The sequence below is a fragment of the Thalassophryne amazonica genome, chromosome 12 (assembly GCF_902500255.1).
Source record: "Thalassophryne amazonica chromosome 12, fThaAma1.1, whole genome shotgun sequence".
NCBI classification, from domain to species: Eukaryota; Metazoa; Chordata; class Actinopteri; order Batrachoidiformes; family Batrachoididae; genus Thalassophryne; species Thalassophryne amazonica.
Window position 1 is genome coordinate 83,717,846 of NC_047114.1, and position 23,310 is coordinate 83,741,155.

Genomic DNA, 23,310 nt, shown 5'->3' on the forward strand with positions numbered 1-23,310 from the left:
GGTCGTGGGTTCAATTCCCGTGGCCTTTCTGTGTGGAGTTTGCATGTTCTCCCCGTGTGTACGTGGGTTTCCTTCGGGTGCTCTGGTTTCCTCCCACATCCAAAGACATGCGGGTTTGGTGGAGTCTTTAAATTGTCCGTAGGTGTGTGTGTGGGTGTGTCTGTGCTTGTTTGTCTGTTTGTGGCCCTGCAACGGACTGGCATCCTGTCCTGGGTGTACCCCGCCTCGCGCTCTATGACTGCTGGGATAGGCTCCAGCCCCCCACGACCCTTAATTGGACTAAGCGGTAGAAGATGAATGAATGAATGAATGTCACTATGAGGTCCTGTAATGAATATTTCTACATTGTACATAGCATAAGTATCTAGTATCATTGAATTAAAATGTTGTTTTATGATAGTCATGAAAAATCTCAGTATATTTATAATTGCAATTTAATACGTGTTATACATGTTGTCGTCACATAAGTCAGGAGAATAAATATGTGTTGTTGTGTAAACATCACTTTTTTAATTAAATCATCAACCCCTGAAGAAAATTATTAAAATAATATTTCCTAATTCAGTCTTCAATTTTTTACAGTATTTCAATCAATCAACTTCAATATTTTTCGACAGAGAAAAACGCTGCTTGGTCAAAGGCTTTGCCTTCATTATATTAGCTAGTTGAGTCTTTTTTGTGAACTTTTCTGAAATGAAGTCCCAAGGACCACAACTGGCGCCGCACCCTGCGCATGCACCGCTCGGACGCTCTCCGTCTCGTTTTTATGACTTCATCAACAGAGCACATTACACCATGCCACAGCCATGGAAATAGATACTGGAATGGACGTCACATGACTAGTGGCGTGCCGCACGGCGGCCATTACTAAGGGTGGAGAGAGACCTTGAGCCTGTTAAACAGAAGGGAAATGAGGGGGAAAAAGGCAGCCAGTGCCTCACCATCAACTGCACCAACTATAAAAACAAATTCTCAAATACTAAAATGAACTGTACAACAGCCTTAATGTAATTATGTAAGACAAATGTCTATTTTAAAGTCGTTATGTTGCAATTTAATATCGATATACTGAGACTATAACTCAGCGCCATAAGTTCTTTTCATTAAGCTGCGTTCACATGCATATAAATATGGAATCAAAAATGTTTAAATATATTTATGTCTATATATATATACTTGCAGTTGTTGTTTAATATATGTACATGGTGATCACAGGTGGCATTTAAATTTTAACAGTGTGGTTGGAGGCGATGGAGGAGGTACTTTTTACCCTGACTGAGGGTCAAAAGTCATAAATTCTGAATGGCTTTATAACTACTTGTAATAAAATGTTAGTAAAAATCATATATATGTTGTTGTCATTAAAAGACTAGCAATAATATTACAGTGGAAAAAGCAGCAAGATACTCGTAAATGAGCACAATGGCAAGGCATATTTCAGATTTCTATTTTAATACATAAGTATTGTTTATCCAGGCATGTATGGGTTTGTTAGAGCTTTTAATCAGCTTGAATACAACTTATAAGGCTTCATTTATAAAAATCCATCGAGAATTATAATGACAGGGAAAAAAAACATCACAGTAAATGAACAGAATGGCATATTTTCCCCCAAATTTCCACACTTTACATAAAACATTTTTTTCTACCCAGGCATGTATGGGTTCATTAGAAAGAGCAATTAAAGGGCTTTAAAACAAGCCTACTTTTATTAAAATCTGTTAACAAATAGCAACATTACAGCAAGAAAAGCAGCACAGTTTGTCATAATTTCCCCAAATTTCCCAAGCCTACATTTATTAAAATCCATTAAGAAATAGCGATGCTAGTGCAAAAAAAGCAGTCAGTCAGTTTATTATTGATGATCAGCACATCTCCACCCTTAGTAATGGTGCCTTCCTGTCCTGAGCGACGCTAATAGATTGAGGCGCGCACATCCATTCCAGTCTATATTTCCATGGCCTTAGCCACAGCAGTTGTCTCTTAAAATTTTAAATATGCCAAAGTGTGGCTGAAATGGTGTACAGGAACAACGCATCCAGTGCCAGTGAGGAGAGGGGGACAGTGGAAAATACAGCAAGCAGTAAGTGTATTTTTGTTTGCTTAATCGAGACTTGCTAACAAGCTAATTAGCACTGGGTAGTATTTTTGAGGTAGCATGGCCGCCATATTACCACTCTCTTCAACCACTCCCTGGTGGTTGCAAAGTGCCTGCTTGTGCAGCTATCAACTGCACAAATTGCCAGTTCAAAGGCTGTGGACGAAGGATGTAGAGTTTGTAGTGAAATCTTTTGGAGAACAATACAGATAAAATGTGGCTTTTCCTGTTATTCAATTCAGTAGGTGGCTTGCACTGACATCACAGATTTCCCACGAGCCTCTCTGATTCGCTAGTGTCCGCCATGTTTAATGTACAACAAGGCGGTGGCAACCGTTGATCAAGGTGCAAAATGGGAGATATATGTGCAGTTGTTCGGTGTTTTAACAATTCTGCTCGGGTGCCAGGAGTGGGCAGTGGTTCTGTCTTTACAGAGAAGAACCACAGTATGCTGTCTTTTGAAGAGGACGAGGAGCTGCTGTGTTTGGCGAGCCAGAGTGGCAGAGTGCCACTATAACTTGGCGACTGTGGGCGAAAGTTGTCTCATGGCAGATGAGCCACCAGGGATGGCTTCTTAAACAACGGAGAAACTTCCTCAGTATACTTCACCTCCAGCGTCACCTCTCTGTCAGCCTTCTTCAGCACCTGCACTGCCAGGTCGTGTGTCGCCTCGCAGAGGTCGTTCCTGTTGACGGACAGGATCGCATCCCCGACCCCAGCCCGCCGGACTCCTGCTCGACCACCTGGACCTTCCTCACCGCTTCCTGTTGGGTAAGTCGCCCTGCCGAGACCTGAAGCAGGACCCAGGACTTCTGTAACTGGAGTCGGGGCCGCCATAGTCCAAGTTCATAGGGTTATCGGGACATTGCTGTAGGGATCGATCCCCCCACACTGTGATATTTTCTTGATATCTGGCCTGGTCATTGCTACTTAATTCACAATAAATCTTAGAATAACTACAAGCGTCCGGCAATTGTATATATCAAAGATGGCAAATCTGGGAGGATCATGGGAAATATGACTTCAGTTGTAATTGAGCTATAAGATTATGTGATTAATGGTAGATGCTTTTCCAATTAATTGAGTCCATGAATGTTTCATATTTTGAGAAAGGAATGTAATGCATTGTTTAAGCAGCATAAGGAAAATAAGTATTTGAACACCCTGCAATTTTGCAAGTTCTCCCACTTAGAAATCATGAAGGGTTCTGAAATTTTCATCTTAGGTGCATGTCCACTGTGAGAGACATAATCTAAAAAAAAATAAAAATCTGGAAATCACAATGTATGATTTTTTAATAATTTATTTGTATGTTACTGCTGCAAATAAGTGTTTGAGCACCTGTGAAAATCAATGTTAATATTTGGTACAGTAGCCTTTGTTTGCAATTACAGAGGTCAAACGTTTCCTGTAGTTTTTCACCAGGTTTTCACACACTGCAGCAGGGATTTTGGTCCATTCCTCCATACAGATCTTCTCTAGATCTTTCAGGTTTGGAGTTTCAGTTCACTCCAAAGATTTTCTATTGATTTCAGGTCTGGAGACTGGCCAGGCCACTCCAGGACCTTGAAATGCTTCTTACGGAGCCCCTCCTTAGTTGCCCTGGCTGTGTGTTTGGGGTCATTGTCATGCCGGAAGACCCAGTCATGACCCATCTTCAATGCTCTTTTTTTTTTTTTTTGTTGTAATATTTATTTCATTCATTTAAAAGAAAAAAACAGAAAAGCAGAAATAACAAAACATTACAAACCACTGAATGAAAAGGAGCAGATTGGAAGAACAAGTCTTATATATTCTGTCCCTTTTTTTTTTTACAATACAATCTTGCAATATCAAGCATCATTAATCAACATAATTTAACAGATTACATTTCTATGACTGTCACATGCCACTGATTTATTTCATAATTTTGTATGAATATGAAATGAATTTTAATATTTAGGGAAGGAGGTTGTTTGCCAAAATCTCGCAATACATGACCCCATCCATCCTCCCTTCAATACGGTGCAGTCGTCCTGTCCCCTTTGCAGAAGAGCACCCCCAGAGTATGATGTTTCCATCCCTATGCTTCATGGTTGGGATGGTTTTCATGGGCTTGTTCTCATCCTCTAAATATGGTAAGTGGAGTTGATTCCAAAAAGCTCTGACAACATGACCTTCTCTCATGCCTCCTCTGGATCATCCAGATGGTCACTGGTGAACTTCAAACGGGCCTGGACATGTGCTGGCTTGAGCAGGGGGACCTTCCTGCCCTGCAGGATTTTAAACCATGACAGCATCATGTGTTACTAATGTAATCTTTGTGACTGTGGTCCCAGCTCTCTTCAGGTCATTGACCAGGTCCTCCTGTGTAGTTCTGAGCTTTCTCAGAATCATCCTTACCCCACAAAGTGAGATCTTCCATGGAATCCCAGACCGAGGGAGACTGACAGTCATCTTGTGTTTCTTCCACTTTCTAATAAATAATCATAACAGTTGTTGTCTTCTACCAAGCTGCTTGCCTGTTGTCCTGTAGTCCATCCCAGCCTTGTGAGGTCTACAGTTTTGTCCCTGGTGTCCTTAGACAGCTCTTTGGTCTTGGCTATGGTGGACAGGTTGGAGTATGATTGATTGAGTGTGTGAACAGGTGTCTTTTATACAGGTAACAAGTTCAAACAGGTGCAATTAATACAGGTAAAGAGTGCAGAATAAGAGGGCTTCTTAAAGAAAAATTAACAGGTCTGTGTGAGCCAGAATTCTTGCTGGTTGGTAGGTGTTCAAATACTTATTTGCAGCAGTAACATACAAATAAATTATTAAAAAAATCATACATTGTGATTTCCAGATTTTTATTTTTTTAGATTATGTCTCTCACAGTGGACATGCACCTAAGATGAAAATTTCAGACCCCTTCATGACTTCTAAGTGGGAGAACTTGCAAAATCGCTGGGTGTTCAAATACTTATTTTCCTCACTGTATATACATATATATACACATATACATATATATACACATACATATATATACACATACATATATATATATATATATATATATACATATATATATATACATACAGGCTGGACACAAATGCATGACACAGAAACACAGCTCTAGTTTTAAGGCATTTACTTGGGACGTTAGCGGTAGTTGGTACACAGGCAGGCAGTCCAAAATGAGCAACAGTACAAAAAACATTAGGCTGAGGCATGGTCGAGGTACACAGGCAGGTGGTTGAAAGACACGATGAAGCAAAGGTAGCGAGGCAAAGACACAAGAACAGAGCTGGAAGGAAGGCAGGAAGGGACAAAGGAAAACTGTGAGGCTTATGAAGCACCCAGGTGATTAACTGCAAATCAAGAACAGGTGTATGGAGAAGCTCCCAGAACCAGGGTGTGGCCAGACAGAGAAAAACACCCACCACCAAGAGCCAAGAGAGAGAGAAACAAGAAAGAGCAAGACAGACAAAACCAAAACACAAGACTAAATATTTGTCCCAGTGAGATATGAGTAACTGAGAAGAGAAGGGGAAGAAGATGTCAAAGTACTAAATGAAAGAAAGGAAATAAATGAAACAGCTAATCATGGCATACATAGATTAGGAGGAATGAAGGTTACATTAACTGAAAAACAAATGGAAAGAAATTGGAGAATCAGCTCGGTTATTACTCATAATTTTTGACATTCTAACAAGCCATCTACATGCGGTCCACATAACTTGCAAGTGGCAGTGTTGAGCACTCTCCTCTGTAAACAGAGGAGAGCTAGTTTAGGAAGAAACCACTCTATCATTGCTCCTGACACCATATTGGTTCACCGGCAATATCACCCAAGTCATCCAGAGGCATACAATTTTAACTTATGGTTAAAATTTTAACCAAACTAATTCAGAATGTTGTTATTTAAATTAACGTCACTTCTGAAGTTTGATAATGTGAAAATATCAGCTATATGTTTTAGTTTTAAAGTACTGCAGTCATTTTGAAGGTTTTAGTGTGGACATGCTGTGCTGCCCAGTGCATTATAGGTACAGTCATGACAAGGAGAAATGCATTTGAGATGCTCTGATCAGGCTCCACACGGACAACAGCATTAAACTCTTTGTATATTGTGCCTAAAACTCTTACGAATATATTCTCTGAGTTTATAGACATTGTTACTTGTTATTGTGTTTGTTTTAAATGTCAGAAGAAGCTCAGGTTGCTTTTCCAGTATGTTCCTGTTTGCTCTATGGTCTCTACTGCCATCTATTGGCCAGTAGTGTTCATGGCAGTAATCGCCCTAATTTGAGATATCCCATAAATGATCATTCTTTGAGAGCCTGAGAGTTGTTGCAGCCTCTTACTGCAGCTAAAGAAAAGTATACATTTTGGTTGTATAATGTTCATTTACAATTGTCGTTGGTAAAAAAAAAAAAAAACTGGTAGGCAAAGAATTATGGGTAAGGGACTAAGCGTCTGGGTGCCAGTAGATGGCAGTGTTCTATGCATTTTGACCCTGGTTACACCAGACGGTTTTCAAATCACAACTTGACTTAGTTGGCTTTTGCAAATGGCTTATTTATTTTTTTTTTTTACATATAAATAAAATTGCATGTTTTACAAAAGCACATTTAAATACCAACACACACATCACGTCACATTAACGTGTTGGTTTTTACATAGAATGAATGAGTCAACCAATCAGTGTTAGTGGAGGCTCATTTACCCATAATCCCTTTTTCATTTGTCTATGTTTGTTACAAAATTTCAGAATTAGTGCATTATTTAATATTAAAAGATATGTGTTACATTTTAACTTTGTACAAATGACAGAATTGACATTAATGGAATTATTTTATCCGTAATAAGTTTATTTATAAATCACAAACAATACGTCAGCACTGCTTTATTTTCCAAGACCTCCGCCTCACAGCGACACTGCTATTGAGCAGAGAGTTGAGCTTCACTCCTCTTTGCAACTGTTTCACTGCTGCACACTATGTAGTAAACAGGAGCTTCTGGGTGCAGAAAGACAGAAGTGCTGACTCATTGTTTGGGTCTGTGGTTTTCTTTGATACCAAAAGTGATTGTCGTGTTAAAACTCAAAATGAGCTTGTTAGTAGTTGTAAGTGTACTGGAGACAATACTGAAAGTTATCAATTAGCTGTAGCTTTGGATAAATTTTTGGGTGGTTTATCAGATTAGTTTTATAAAAGATAACTTTTCAGTTATCTATTATCTGTTATTGAAGCTAACTTTTTGGTTAGCTGTGCCTACCACTGGGTGATACTGTATATGCTCCTGTGCAGCTGTGACTTTTGAACAGTTCTGTCCAAATTGAAGCGCCTTATTCTGGACTAACACACAACCTTTCCATCATTTTTAATCCACACTGGCTCCAAAAGGTTAGAGTTTAACTGTTATGACCTTGACTTTTTGAGTTTTCAAAGTTTAACTGTTATGACCTTGACGTTTTGAGTTTTCAAAGTCACCCAAGGTCAAAAGTCAAATCAACCTGATTGCAACTGTGACAAAAAGCAGTGAAATGGATGGATGGATGGATGGATGGATGGATGGATGGATCTCATACTCATCCATCATGAAGCTTTAATATCATTCAACACCTTATTAACATCAGCTGTTATTCACAGTCTGACCACAGATCAGTTAAAGTTGTGGTACTGCAGTGCCTGCCTGAGGGACATGACCTTTTAGCTTTTTTTTTTCTCCACCCTCAGATAGGCTGTGATGTGTCTCGCTGCAGCGCATCAGTGCCACACCAGTGGACAAATGGACCGTGGAAATGTGCTGCTGCCTGATGCGACACACATTTCTGTTCTTAATAGAAAACAAATTATGATCAAGCAGCCAAAGAATGAGACACTCTGGCAACTGTCGCACTTGACGCTAAGGCTTAAGGCTTGACTCCTTCTTGTACCTGCGGCGATCACTTTCAAACACGACACGCTGCATGTGTAACGCATCTCACTGCATAGCCAAAGACACAGACATGTAACTTGAGATTGCATTCTGTGACTGAAAAAAATTTCAGAACTGATTAGACATTAAAATACAAGCATACTGTCTGAAATGTCTAGACCCCGGATTGTGTCTGTGATAATGTGTGTTTTTTTTTTTAATGTTTTTTCCCTCATTAGCATTGGAATAGTGTGTGATTCCAGAATGTCTTTTTATAACCTTAGATCTCAACAGGTTTAGAAGAACTCAAGCTTTTTTTTTTCCTGTTAACTACATAATTTTTAAATGTTAATTTACTGTCTTAAGGTATTTTTAAATTGTTTAGGTTCTTGTTATTATCAGGTTGAGCGGACAGAGACGTCTGGACACAAATGCAGGATTCAAACTCACAGCTCTGAATTTTAAGATCATTTACTGGTTGGTAAAGCAGGGTCCGGTACACAAAAAAGCAGTCCAAGAACAGCAAACAAAACAGTGACTTCAGGCGATAAGGCATGGTTGTAAAAACAGACAGGTGGTCAAAAAACACTGCATGGCAAGCAGGACTAGAAAAACACAAGAACAGAGTTGAAAACGATGGCATAGAGCACAACAATCTGGCGGAGAACAAGTGCAACCAGTGAAGCTTATATACACCCTGGTGATGAGCTACAGATTAGAAACAGGTGTGTGGAAAGCTGCAGAACAGGGTGTGGCCCAGACAGCGTGCACCGCCACCACCAAGCACCAAAAGAGACAGACAAGAGAGATTGGGAAAGACAAAGTCCAAGCAGGAAAAACCCAACATGAGAAATCACACACAGAAAAACAAATCAAACTAAACTAAGCAGAACCAACATGATACACAAAGTCCAAATCATGACAGTTATCATATACACACACAATTATTATTATTAATAATATCATTATTATTTTATTTTTACTTCTATTTTTGTCATTTGATTTTTAAATGGACCACAATGGAAATAAGTGTTTTCACTTTCTTGTGTCATCCATGTATTTGTAATGCATTTACAATTATATTATGTACTTACATTAGACTTACAAAATAAAATCACGCATGTACGTATGCATGCACACACGAATGCCTGTACACTTTTAATATAAAGATGATTTACCACCCCCTGCTGGAATGGCATGTTAGTGCAGGGAAGGAAAAAATGCCTGAGAGAGGTCGGCAAGGGGCCTCGCATTGACAATTACTTCCTTAGAGGTGGGGCAAATCAGTGGAGTGAAGCCCAATGGCAGGATACACACCATAGTCCACAGGGTATCAGAACCCCAGTTGAGGCTCAATCAGGCACGAATCCTCCGGTGAATTTGGAGCCCATCCAGCCATGGATGGCAGTTGAGAGGGGTATGAAGGGACGAAAGCCTCAAATCTTGTGGCCCAAATCCTGTCAGAAAAAGGAGTGGGAAACGATAGATGCAGACATAGTTTGTCTCCTAGGAGGTCTGAAAGGATGTGCAGAAAGGAAGTTGAATAAGATGGGGGAGATCATCTATAGTTATGGAAAAGAGAGATTTGGGAAAAAGAGTATGAATTTGAAAGAACGGAAGGAACCAGGGAGGCGTCTCAAGTCCAGAAGACAGCAGGAGATTGAGAGACTGGTGAAAGAAAGAAGGGCCCTGAGAAAACAGTGGAAGAAGGCCACAGAGGTGGAGAAGAAAGGGTTTGAGGTACTCCAGGGAGACATTAAACAGCGTCTGACAGCATTGCGAAGAGCAGAATCTTTGAGAAAGCAACATAAGAAGAAGGAACGAACAAGGAATGCCTTTTTCAGAGACCCCTATAGGTTTGTTAAACATCTCTTCGTTAAGGAGAAAACGGGGTCTCTAAATGTATCCAAGAGGGAGCTAGAGGAGCACTTGAAGAGGACTTACTATGATAAACAGAGGTATGTGCCAGTCAGTATTCCATACGACATGCCACCAATCCATCCATTGGAGCACCAGATGGAAATAGGGCCCCCTACATGGAACGAAGTCGAAAGTACAGTAAAGCGGGCAAAATCTGCCTCAGCTCCCGGACCTAATGGTGTTTCATATAGGTTTTATAAGAACTCGCCAGGAGTCCTGAGGTACCTCTGGAGGCAAATGAAAGTGGTATGGAAAAAAGGAATTATACCAAAGGCATGGCGACGGGCAGGAGGGATTTTGATTCCCAAAGAGAAGAATTCTTCAACTATTGATCAGTTTCGACAGATCAGTCTTCTGAATGTTGAAGGAAAGGTTTTCTTCAGAGTCGTGGCCAGGAGGCTCTCGGATTTCTTGCAGAGGAACAACTTTGTTGATACCTCAGTGCAGAAGGCAGGAATAAGTGGATTTCCAGGATGTCTGGAACACGTAAGTGTCATCTGGCACCAGCTGCAGATGGCTAGAAGAGAGAGGAAGAACTTGCATGTGGTATTTTTGGATCTTGCCAATGCATTTGGTTCAGTGCCTCACGAGATTCTGTGGTCGGCGTTTAACTTTTTTCAAGTCCCAGAATGTATCACTAGGTTGGTTAAAGCGTATTTCCAAGACCTTCAGTTCTGTATTGATACACAGGCTGGTACAACAGCCTGGCAGCAGCTTGAGATTGGCATAATGGCAGGCTGTACCATATCTCCACTGGCGTTTACCATGGCAATGGAGCTCATTGTTCACGCGTCCCGGTGGGTGGTTGGAGGAGAACGCTTAGAGAGTGGAATCCGTCTTCCTCCAATCAGAGCATATATGGATGATATGACAACAGTAACAACAACAGGAGCATGCACTAAACGCCTTTTGAGTAAACTACAGGAAAATATTGAATGGGCACGAATGGAGGTAAAACCTAGTAAATCTCGCAGTATCTCCATTGTTAAAGGTCAGCTTGTAAATAAGAAGTTTTATATTAACAATGTGCCAATACCAACAGTTCTGGAGAAGCCGATTAAAAGCCTCGGCCGTTGGTATAGTGCAGAGCTTAAGGATACGAAGCAGGTGGAGCAGCTCAGACAGGACACTATCAATGGCCTTAAGATGATCAACAATACAGATCTGCCTGGAAAGCTGAAGTTGTGGTGCTATCAGTTTGGGCTGTTGCCCCGTCTTATGTGGCCATTATCCATCTATGAGGTCACACTATCACAAGCCAAGAGGTTGGAGAGGCTAGTGAGTGCGCAAGTGAGGAAATGGCTGGGATTACCTAAATGTCTTACCAGTATAGCATTGTATGGCAATGGAGTTCTCTCCTTACCGATTTCAAGCTTGGTGGAGGAGTATAAATGTGCCAAAGCAAGGTTAGAGATGACCCTTACCGAATCCCGTGATCCTGCTGTCAGAGGAGCTGCTCCAACCCTGGTAACGGGGAGGAAATGGAAACCATCTGTGGCAGTTGCGATGGCAAAGTCCGCCCTCAGACACCGGGACATAGTGGGGCATGTCCAGCATGGCAGAGGTGGTTTGGGTCTGGAATTAACAGCAGCCACATGGCATAAGGCTACCCCAGCGGAACGGCGGCACATGGTGGTGGAGGAAGTGAGAAACCAGGAAGAGGCAGCTAGGTGTGCTACAGCTGTATCCCAAGTTCAGCAAGGACGCTGGATGAAGTGGGAGGGCGTGGAGAGGAAGAAAATTACATGGAGCGACTTAAGAAGCATGGAGTCTAACCGGTTGGGCTTCATGATTAGAGCCACGTACGATGTCCTACCATCTCCTTCCAACTTACATGTTTGGTATGGAGAGGACTCAGCCTGTGTCCAGTGTGCAGCCCCGGCAACCCTTAAACATATCCTGGTGTGGTGTAAGGCAAGCCTGACACAGGGAAGATACACTTGGCGCCACAACCAGGTGCTGAAGTGCTTGGCTGCTGAACTCGAGAATAGGAGGGTAATTGTTAATACCATGCCCGTAAATCCCCAGTCTACCTTCCAACGCAAGATTTTTATTCGGGAAGGAGAAAAAAGAGGGAGCAAGTTATCATCGGAGCCGGGTCTGCTGAATATAGCCCGCGATTGGGAAATGCAAGTGGACCTCAGTCAGAGGCTCACTTTCCCACTTGAAATTTTGGCGACCAACTTGCGTCCTGACTTGGTCCTATGGTCTAAATCCTGCCGACGTGTTTTCATCGTTGAGCTGACGGTTCCATGGGAGGATGCCATCGAGGAGGCATTTGAAAGGAAGCGACTGCAATATCTCAATTTAGCGGCTGAAGCAGAGGGGCGGGGATGGAGTGTGAAGGTGTGGCCTGTGGAGGTTGGTTGTAGAGGCTTTGTGGCTAGATCTACTACAAAGTTCTTGAAGGAAGTAGGGATCAGAGGGCAGGCCCAAAGGAAGTTAATTAAAGAACTTGCCACTGTAGCAGAACGGAGCAGTTATTGGTTATGGCTGAAACGTAAAGAGGCAACGTGGGCTTTCAAGTGACCGTCGGGTGCCCCCCCCCCACATGCTGCACGCCCGGGTCTGATCAGCCTGGGATGGGCCAACCTCAGCAGAGGGTGTCTTGTTGTAAGTGGCCGAAACACTCAATGACGCTGGGGCAAACAACTGAAGATGTGGCGTGGTGGTGGCACCTTGTGCTCATTGATCCCATTCTCATTTAAGAGGGTACCTCCAGCAATTGATTTGCTGACTATTTGGGATCTTTTAACAGCTAGTCCTACTAAGAAGTTTAGCAATGTTAGCTAATATCTGTAGTTTCTCCAAAAATATTAATCCTATCAATGTTCTCTTTTGGCAGTGTTTATCCTTAACCCAAAATACATAAGCATACCAAATGGCAAATGTCAGCTATCCTCAATTTGTCCATGATCAAAGTTATACTTACACACACATGCAAGCACACATGCACTGGGAGGTTCTTGTCTTTTCTGCATTCTGCCGCAAGCAGGTGGTCTATTTTTAGACGCAGACATTGGCGGAAGATATCAAACACAATACGCATTTCATTTATAGTACCAGCAACATGACACTTAACTCAGTCATGGTAACAGCAACATGACACTTAACTAAACTGACTGAACCAATTGAACTACATAAACACCTCAGCTATCATTACACTAACACCCTTAAACTAACATGGACCACAGTAACATTTACAACCCCAAAACCCCGAAGTTCCATGGTGCATTGCAGCACAACGTCCAGTTTAGTGGTTAGCTAAAATTGCTAATTTCCCAAAAAATATTTGTCTTATCAACTTTCTGTTTTCGCAGCATTCATCCTTAACCAAATATACATGAGCATACCAAACGGCAAATGTCAGCTCTCAACGATTTGTGCATGATCGAAGCCGTACATACACATGCGCAGACACAGAGTCCTGGGAGTTTGAGGGTTCGGCGCAGTACCTTAGCTGTTCCTAGGACTGCACTCTTCTGGACTTGGACCTCTGGTGTTGTGTGTGGAATCTGCTGGAGCCACTCTTCCAATTTGGGGGTTACAGCTCCTAATGATGTACCCTGCAGTTCGTGAGGTTTAAAAAATGTATTTATCTAGTAACAGTGGTATCCACCAATCAACAATGTCACTGTTTTCCTGTGTCCTAGTTTATTTCCTCATATGGTCCTTGACTCCATCTTTCTGCCTTTGACAAGTTGAACTGCTCATTGTTTGTGGATTGGACTGCACTGTTTGCCAAAATAAAAACCACTTATCACCTTACATTCTTTTGGTTCACTGTCTGCATTTTGGGTTCAGTTTATACAAATCATAACAAAATAAGACAGAACGTTTGGAATTCCACTTAGTAGTACACACAGTGACTGTTTAAGTGTCCAAATACATATAAATAAAATATACACAAATGTACAAAAGAAGCACTTGGGAAGTTGAATTGGCTACTTTGTAGAATACACAATGACAGTTTAAATAAGACAAATGTACAAAATATACAAGACTGTGCACTGTCAATGAAAGCAGAGGAAGCTGTTTATCTGGTCCCAGAATGGAATGTTCCCTTGCAAAGTTGGGTTGTTGACAACTGCCTTGACTATCACCCCCCCACACACACACACACTCGCTTGTTTTATAAAAGCCATAGATATAGACACCTTCTATCAGATATATATACGAGGTCTGTCAATAAAGTAACGGTCCTTTTTATTTTTTTCAAAAACTATATGGATTTCATTCATATGTTTTTACGTCAGACATGCTTGAACCCTCGTGCACATGCGTGAGTTTTTCCACGCCTGTCGGTGACGTCATTCGCCTGTGAGCACTCCTTGTGGGAGGAGTCGTCCAGCCCCTCATCGGAATTCCTTTGTCTGAGAAGTTGCTGAGAGACTGGCGCTTTGTTTGATCAAAATTTTTTCTAAACCTGTGAGGCACATCGAAGTGGACACGGTTCGAAAAATTAAGCTGGTTTTCGGTGAAAGTTTTAACGACTGATGAGAGATTTTGAGGTGATACTGTCGCTTTAAGGACTTCCAACACAGCGGGACGTCACGCAGCGGTCCCAGGCGCCGTCGTCAGCCTGTTTCAAGCTGAAAACCTCCATATTTCAGGCTCTATTGATCCAGGATGTCGTGAGAGAACAGAGAAGTTTCAGAAGAAGTCGGTTTCAGCATTTTATCCGGATATTCCACTGTTAAAGGAGATTTTTTAATGAATGACATGTGGACGGGTCCGCGCGTCGGGACGCAGCCGCCGCGACGCTCCGCCACAGGAAAAACACCTCTGTTGGAAGTCTTAAGGACAAGTTGGAACATGTCCAGCTCTTAAACAATTTCTCATATACTCACTCCACTGAAAGCCATCAAAAGCCACCTGGATTTTACAAATGGTTATCAACACGGAGGTGTTTTTCCTGTGCCTCCGCACCGCGCCGGCTGCGTCCCGACGCGCGGACCCGTCCGCACGTCTTTCATTAAAAAAATCTCCTTTAACAGTGGAATATCCGGATAAAATGCTGAAACCGACTTCTTCTGAAACTTCTCTGTTCTCTCACGACGTCCTGGATCAATAGAGCCTGAAATGTGGAGGTTTTCAGCTTGAAACAGGCTGACGACGGCGCCTGGGAGCGCTGTGCGATGTCCCGCTGTGTTGGAAGTCCTTAAAGCGACAGTATCACCTCAAAATCTCTCATCAGCCGTTAAAATTTTCACCGAAAACCAGCTTAATTTTCTAACCGTGTCCACTTCGATGTGTCTCACAGGTTTAGAAAAAATTTTGATCAAACAAAGCGCCAGTCTCTCAGCAACTTCTCAGACAAAGGAATTCCAACGAGGGGCTGGACAACTCCTCCCACAAGGAGTGCTCACAGGCGAATTACGTCACCGACAGGCGTGGAAAAACTCACGCATGCGCACGAGGGTTCAAGCATGTCTGACGTAAAAACATATGAATGAAATCCATATAGTTTTTGAAAAAAAAAAAAAGGACCTATACTTTATTGACAGACCTCATATATATATATATATATATATATATATATGTGTGTGTGTGTCAGGGCGAGCGGCTGCCTGCAATCGTAGTGGCTGGACCCACAATGCAAACCCCCAGACGAGGCTTAAGTGTAAGAGTAAACATGGTCTTTATTCCAGGCTCAGGTATGGTACACGTGATCAATCAGGGGAGCAGAGGTACAATCTGGATTAGGCAACAATGCAGTCATGGTTGAGCAGGGGTCAAAGGCACGAACAAACACAGACATCTGGGATGAGGCAAGAGGCATGAGGGATACAGAGCAAAAATATGGTACATGGTGCAAGGCAAAGATCAGGACTGAAAAAGAGAGTTGGAATGTGTACAAGACAAGAAACTGGCGCTGGTGTGGTGACTGGGAGGAGATTAAATAGGACAGGAGTTAACAAGGTGCATGTGAGGAACAATCTAGAAGGGGGGCGTGGCTAGCGAACAAAGATTAAACACTGTGCCAGATGGGGAGGAAGAGAGTGCACAAAATGAAGTGATGTAGGATACAAAGATGCATGAGCAAGTGCCAAGAGTGAAAGTGAAAGAAAACACAGAGCGGACAGAATCAAAGTGTGAGACAAAGACAATAACAGGTGCAGTGCTGTGGAGTGGGAACATAGTTGGAGGGGCATGAGGGAAACAGAGAACTATGAACAAAGGTAAAATAGAGACTGACGACAGAATAACATATAACCAAGAACTGGGCATGAACATGAGAACTGATCAGGAAACATGGAGCATAAATACTAAAGCAAAACTAAACTGGTGACAATAGTGATAAGAGCCAAATAAACAAGTGATAACCTCATGAAAACTACCTGAGAAAATAGAGATAAATACTAAAACTAAATTAAACAGGAACTGATTTAAGAAAACAAGGCGGTAAAACAAACCATAAGAAAAGCAGTGACGAAACAACAACAGAAAACAAATCCTGACATTACAGCACAACAACTATAACAAATGAGGGCAAGTAGATAAACAAGTGATAAATTAATGAACAGTAAATGAAAACACAACTGACTGAAGAAAACTAGAACAGAATGAAAGGCCAAAGTAAATAGTAACAAAGATAAAGTGACAATGTAAAACAGAACAGAGAATAATAAATCAAATCTATATATCTATATATATACTGTGCACACTCTATGACTGCTGGGATAGGCTCCAGCCCCCCCATGACCCTTGATTGGACTAAGTTGTTGAAAATGTGTGTGTGTGTGTGTGTGTGTGTGTGTGTGTGTGTGTGTGTGTGTGTGTGTGTGTGTGTGTGTGTGTGTGTGTGTGTGTGTGTGTAGTGCTGTGCAAAAGTATTAGGCATCCCAGAGTTATAATAAAAGTAGCATTTGCCCCTCTCCCCACTCCATTTTTTTATTGGCATGTCAACACAAAATTAGTTCCAACAAAGGTAAATATTTGAGCTATATTTTTATTATATAATAAAAGATAACAATAATAATTTCTTTGTGTCCCGGCCAGTACAATACCACACAAACACAGCTGAAAATGATCATGCAATATTAAAATAATTGTATGTTCTTTGAGGTCCTGCAACTTATACTCTGTGACATATACACTGAAAAATCACACCTGAATAGAACTCAGTTTTCATATTGATTACCATTAAAGTTGAAATTCATCACACATTTAATTTATTTATGAATATTCATCAGGTTTTGTCATTTTTAATGCTTTTATGGTGTGGTAAATGTGTCTAAAACTTTGCGTAGTACTGTATATACAAAAGGGACAGTCCAGTTGTCACTGATTATTTTGTTAACAGGAAAGTTCCCGTGACAGACTCTCTGCTGTTGTCCCGTGTTGATTAGTTGAAGGCTCTTTCGTTGTCTGTTGGCTGCCAATTATGAGCTAAGCTCTTTAGCGGTTTTGCTTCAGCCCTAAGTTATTGATACAGTCTCATCATCTGCACTCACTATAGCCGAGGTTCCAATTTGAGAAGTTTGCACAGCAACTATCTCTTGTTGTATATATTTTGATTTGAACAATACACTGGGAGGTATCAGGGGATCTCCCTGATTGTGACCCTCGACTCCCCGTAACGTTTTCCCCTTAAGGATTCATTCATATCCATTTGAATAATGGCGTTCCTTGTGAATCAAATGTTGGGCGATAAGTTGAAGAGTTTTACCAGCTCCTGCGGTGAAGGTGACGGAAAAGCAGGAGCAGCTGGAAAGGAAACGCCAGAGTCCAAAGGCATGTCCAGGGAAGAGTTTGAAGAGTACCAAAGGCAGCTGGTGGAAGAGAGGTGAGAAGGCACAACATTAATAACACTGCACTCATATTCTACAATAACATTTATTATATGCTAATTATTCTTGTTTAATTTGTACGTGGCACTGAAGGAAGTTTTCATGTTCCAGAAACTGACAGTGCACTGAATGATGTTGTACGTATGTGATTTGGTGCTATATGAAGAAATTAAACTGTATTACACTGAAGTAGAATATTAGCTGCTGAACTGACTAACAGGGAAATCTGTTATAAAAACAAAATGATGACCTACATGTTTATTAAGCAGAGATTAGCAGGTGCGATTAGCCTCATTTAAAAGGGGGGGGGGGGGGGCACCTGCTGTCTCTTGGCCAAGAAGAACATCTGATTGAAATGAACCTTTCTTCATTACTGACATGTTCATTCAAGCAATTTCAAGTCACGATTAAATTAAATTAAACACAATTTCCTGCATTGAGAGTGTGAGTTTTGTACGACAACTTTGGTTTGTTTTTTTAGGAGACAGCACATCATGAATACTGGTTACTTTTTTAACTGTCTTGTAACAAGTTGCAGCAGCATTAAAGTGCAACTGACATGATTTTTTTTGTTGTTGTTGTTCCTGATTCAAATTATGTCGTGATAATAAGCATTTTGTTCTGTTGACAAATATACTGAGTGATTGAAGTGTGATCCTAATACACATTATTTTGGCAAATCAGGCACTCACAAACAGCCTCCATCCTTACAAGCAGCTCTGAGGAAAACGTTATTTTGTCAGTGTCTGAAAGCTCGTACGAGGCGGACACTAACAGAGAAGATAAAGTTACAGTTTTATTTGGTGATCAGCCTGACGGGTTTGAGCAAAATAAATCTGAAATAGATAACAAAGGGAGCAAATATAACAGAAACCCTGATGGGATGCAGGTACCAGGAATTGGATTGTGGTGGTTCTATGCTGATTTACTCCCTGCACGAGACCCCCTCCGGGCGTCCCCTCTCCCCCCCAACACAAAATTTTGCACAAACAGAATTTTTTTTATTATTATTTTATTGTTATTTTTAATATTTTAGAAGTGCTTTTGAAATTGCAATTGAAATTGGTGTCAAAAGACCCTAGGCAACAATATTACTCCAAAACAAAACATCCATGAATTGCAAATTTGAATGAACATGCCCTATTATATTTACTTAATCTAGTTCTGTCAGCCATCCTGCATACCTCAGTTGTTTAAATATTAAACAGATTATACTGTAAAACACAATACATTTTGTTAAATTAGTTATATATTTAGTTGAACAACCATGTTATGTGGTGAGGGTTAACAAAACTATTATTGAATTGAATTGAAGATTTCCCACCTTCATTCAACAAATAAATCCTGACTGTTCAAAGACTGTTAAGAAAATATCTCCATTCACATGAAATGCAACAGGTGGCTGAGGTGCATGGAGAGTGGGGTGGACCAGGGCGCCCTGTCTTGTCCCAGCAAGAGCCTCAGAGTGAGGCTTTGCCAGCCAAAGCTGCATGCTCCAGCTTCATGCTTTAGCAGTCTCTGGTTCTCCACCCTGGTTTGTGTGTTCAGTGCAGGTTCGTCAGAGGGCAGCCGGAGCAGTGTGGAGTCGCTGATGAAATGTGGTGCACCGCAAACAAATTGTGCCTGGCGGGGAGCCGTCAGGTGTGACGTGGGTCTGATCTTTATCAATGTGTATGTCAGAATTATTATGTGCCTGAGAGCATCACATTATTCTCTCTTTTTGAATGGTCACAGCCCAACACACAGCTGGTGGAGGTGTGTGTGTGTATACTTGTGTAATAATGTGTATCCAGATCTAACCTCAATCAATTAATCATTTATTTTTATCAACAGAACACACATACTATCAAGAAAAAAAAGAAGAAAAAAGAAAAAAAAAGTGGATCGTAAACTGTAAAGGACTTACCTGTGACTTTTCACGTCTGGCACATTTTACTGATATTTCATTATAATCCTCAGGATGCATATTTTCTTCTGGCTTTGTAAAATACTGCTTCTGGCTTTAAAGTGCATTTTTGGGGTCATGTTTATTTCCATATCAGACGGAAGCATGTGTCCTTCCACAGCCTGAGCAGACGACTCTTAAATAGAAAAAAGGGTTAAATCTATTATCAGTACAGGCACTGCACCACATCAGAGTCAAATATTTCAAATACATCAAATATTTCTGGGTTTATTTCATTTTGGCAGTGCACAGTTGTGCAGTTATTTCTGAGTTGATATCAGTGTTGATTCAACCTTCTACAAGTATAATTTAACACTCTGGTGTCATTTTAATGCTGCCTATAACTTATGTGAGAAATAGGAAAAGAGAGTTTGTAAAACATGCTGGTTGTAGTTGTGGGTTCAAACCCAACCTGAGCCCTTTGTCTGTAAAGTTCCTGTAAAACAGTGTGGGCTGCGGCCCCCTGGCGGGCAGTGAAAGTATTGCAGGTAGGCCTTGAGAGGTAATTACAAAGTCTTATATTTTCAATTTTGTAGTGAAGTTTTACCTTTTCTTAAAAATATTTGACTATTTTGAAAAAGTAATCAGAAGTAATAAAACAAAGCCGTGGTATTCATGGTATCTAACCAAGTTTCAGAACCCATCAGAATGACATAAAATCAGGTTTTAACTCTGGGTGAGTTGAATGAACCCTGAGGATTTTGCTGTGTGGCCTCTCACACTAATGACGACATGTATAGTTTGAGAGGTGTGAGCGTGACGCTGACATTAAGTCAGTTTTCTAGGTCAGGAAAGCAAATCTGGATTGAGGAGGAGAATAAATAACAGTGTAGTTTCCAGACAAAGCCATGTGTGAAGCCACCAGGTTTATACGTGTGGATGTGCATACACACTTAATTTTATTTATTTATTCATTTTCACATCACAGTTAAGCACTGTCATTTCCAAAAAGTGTCTTCTCCAAAAGATTCATGGATACTTTGATTTGTTTTATTGTTGAAACAAGATAATATTTTGAAATGTCATTGTCCATCCATCCATTCATCTTCTATCGCCTCATCCAATTAAGGGTCGTGGGGGGCTGGAGCCTATCCCAGCAGTCATAGAGCGCAAGGCGGGGTACACGCAGGACAGGACGCCAGTCTGTCACAGGACCACAAACAAACACAGACACACCCACCCACACACACACAGACGGCAAATTTTTTTAAAGACTGAAATGTCATTGTCTCACTTAAAACTTATATTTAAATTTCAGGTTATTTAATTTAGATTTATTGGAATAAGTTGAATGTTTTCTGTTATATACTGTCATTATAGTGCATAACGTTGACACATACTTGTGTGTGTGTGTGTGTGTGTGTGTTCTGCAGGATTCAGCGGGACAAAGACTTTGCTACGAAGAAGGCCGAAAGAGCCAATCTAAGAGTCGCACTTAGAGACAAATACAGACTTCCAGATGTAAGGAACCATAAAAATACATATTTGCTGATATCTGATTGAATAATTGCTTCCAACTTTAGTTTTTTGTTCATTTTAACAGTGTTTATATTAAATTTGTGTTAAATATTGTACATTTATTTTAAAGAAGCACATTTAAAAAACAAACAGTTGTGATGTTATGATTAACTTTGGTCTGATAAGCAATTAATCTTTGATTTGTGCATTTATAAGTGTTTCTGACAGAAATATTTCTTGTAACTAAAGCAATACTTCAGGAAATACTGAATTGGAGAGAGTTTGAGTAATTTATCATCATCCTGAAGTGAATACAGGTGCCAAACTAATTAACTTTGACTACATTCACATTACTGGTTGAAGTGACCTGAATCTGAATTTTGCTTGTTTGTTTGTTTGCTTGCTATTCATAGCAGAGCACACTCATTTGCATATCTCAGACCTGCTTTATGTCACATTCTCAACTTCTCAAAGAATGACCAGATAACTTTCACTATGTTCACATTATTGATTGAAGTAGCCTGAATCTAAGTTGGATGTTTTTTTATTTGTTGTTCACAGCAGATTAGACTCATTTGCATATTTTAGATCTGCTTTATGTCACATCCCTCACAATGTAATTGCTCAAAGAATGACCAGATAACTTTCACTACGTTCACATTATTGATTGAAGTGGCCTGAATCTAAATTGTGTGTTTTTTTCTTTATTTGTTGTTCATAGCAGATTAGACTCATTTGTGCATCTTAGATCAGCTTTATGTAACATCCATACAATGTGCTCTCAGTATGACCAGATAACTAATAAGTACACAGGTCATTAAGTAATTAGTCACCCCTATATACTTTCTCTTGGTATATCTCACAACACAGAGTGCTCAAGATACTGCAACCGTTCAGATGGCTGGAGATGACATTGACCTCCCGGAGGATCTTGCAAAAATGGTAGAAGATGATGAGGAAGAGGAAGAAACCAATGATTCACTCCTTCACCAAATTCAAAACATGGATATGGATACACTGAAAGCCAAAGCTCAGGCCACGATGACAGAAATGAAGCAGACTGCAGAGGAGAAGTGCACAGTCACATGATTACACTTCATTAAAGTGCATGTGCACCGATTTCCAGGGCCTTCAGTAATATATGAACTGCAGTATTGTAACACTTTAAATCAATGACGATTTAATCCAACAATTTGGAGTCTCAATTACTGCTTCTTCTTTGTCTTTCGGCTGTTCCCGTTAGGGGTCGCCACAGCAGATCAATCGTTTCCATCTCACCCTGTCCTCTGTATCTTCCTCTGTCACACCAACCACCTGCATGTCCTCTCTCAGCACATCCATGAACCTCCTCTTTGGTCTCCCTCTTCTCCTCCTGCCTGGTGGCTCCATCCTCAGCATCCTTCTTCCTATATACCCTGGGTCCCTCCTCTGCACATGTCCAAACCATCTCAATCTCGCCTCTCTGACTTTGTCTCCAAACCGTCCCACCTGAGCTGTCCCTCTGATATGTTCATTCCTAATCTTGTCCATTCTTGTCACTCCCAAAGAGAATCTCAACATCTTCAGTTCTGCCACCTCCAGCTCTGCCTCCTGTCTTTTTGGTAGTGCCACTGTCTCTAAACCATACAACATAGCTGGTCTCACTACTGTTTTGTAAACTTTCCCCTTCACTCTTGCTGATATTCTTCGGTCACAAATCACTCCTGCCACCTTTCTCCACCCTGCCTGCACTCTCTTCTTCACCTCTCTACCACACTCTCCATTACTTTGAACAGTTGACCCCAAATATTTAAACTCATCTACTTTCACCACTTCTACTCCTTGTAACTGCACTATTCCACTGGGCTCCCTCTGGTTCACACACATGTACTCAGTCTTGCTTCTACTGACTTTCATTCCCCTTCTCTCCAAAGCATATCTCCACTTCTCCAGACTAGACTCAACTTGCTCTCTACTCTCACTACAGATCACAATGTCATCTGTAAACATCATAGTCCATGGGGACTCCTGTCTGATCTCATCTGTCAACCTGTCCGTCACCACTGCAAACAAGAAAGGACTCAGAGCTGATCCTTGGTGTAATCCCACCTTCACCTTGAATGAGTCTGTCATTCCGACTGCGCATCTCACCGCTGTCACACTATTCTTGTACATGTCCTGCACTACCCTAACATACTTCTCTGCCACTCCAGACTTCCTCATACAATACCACAACT

The 23,310-nt window shown here is 41.1% G+C and overlaps 1 protein-coding gene across 1 annotated transcript; it reads left to right on the forward strand.

The window, feature by feature from the left end:
* The first annotated feature begins 17,520 nt into the window (after positions 1-17,520).
* cplx4c (complexin 4c) lies at positions 17,521-22,205 on the forward strand. The gene is made up of 3 exons (XM_034183298.1): positions 17,521-17,687; positions 21,010-21,097; positions 21,965-22,205. The coding sequence occupies exons 1-3, from the start codon at positions 17,521-17,523 to the stop codon at positions 22,181-22,183; spliced, it is 474 nt and encodes a 157-aa protein (XP_034039189.1). The 3' UTR covers positions 22,184-22,205.
* The last annotated feature ends 1,105 nt before the right edge of the window (positions 22,206-23,310 follow it).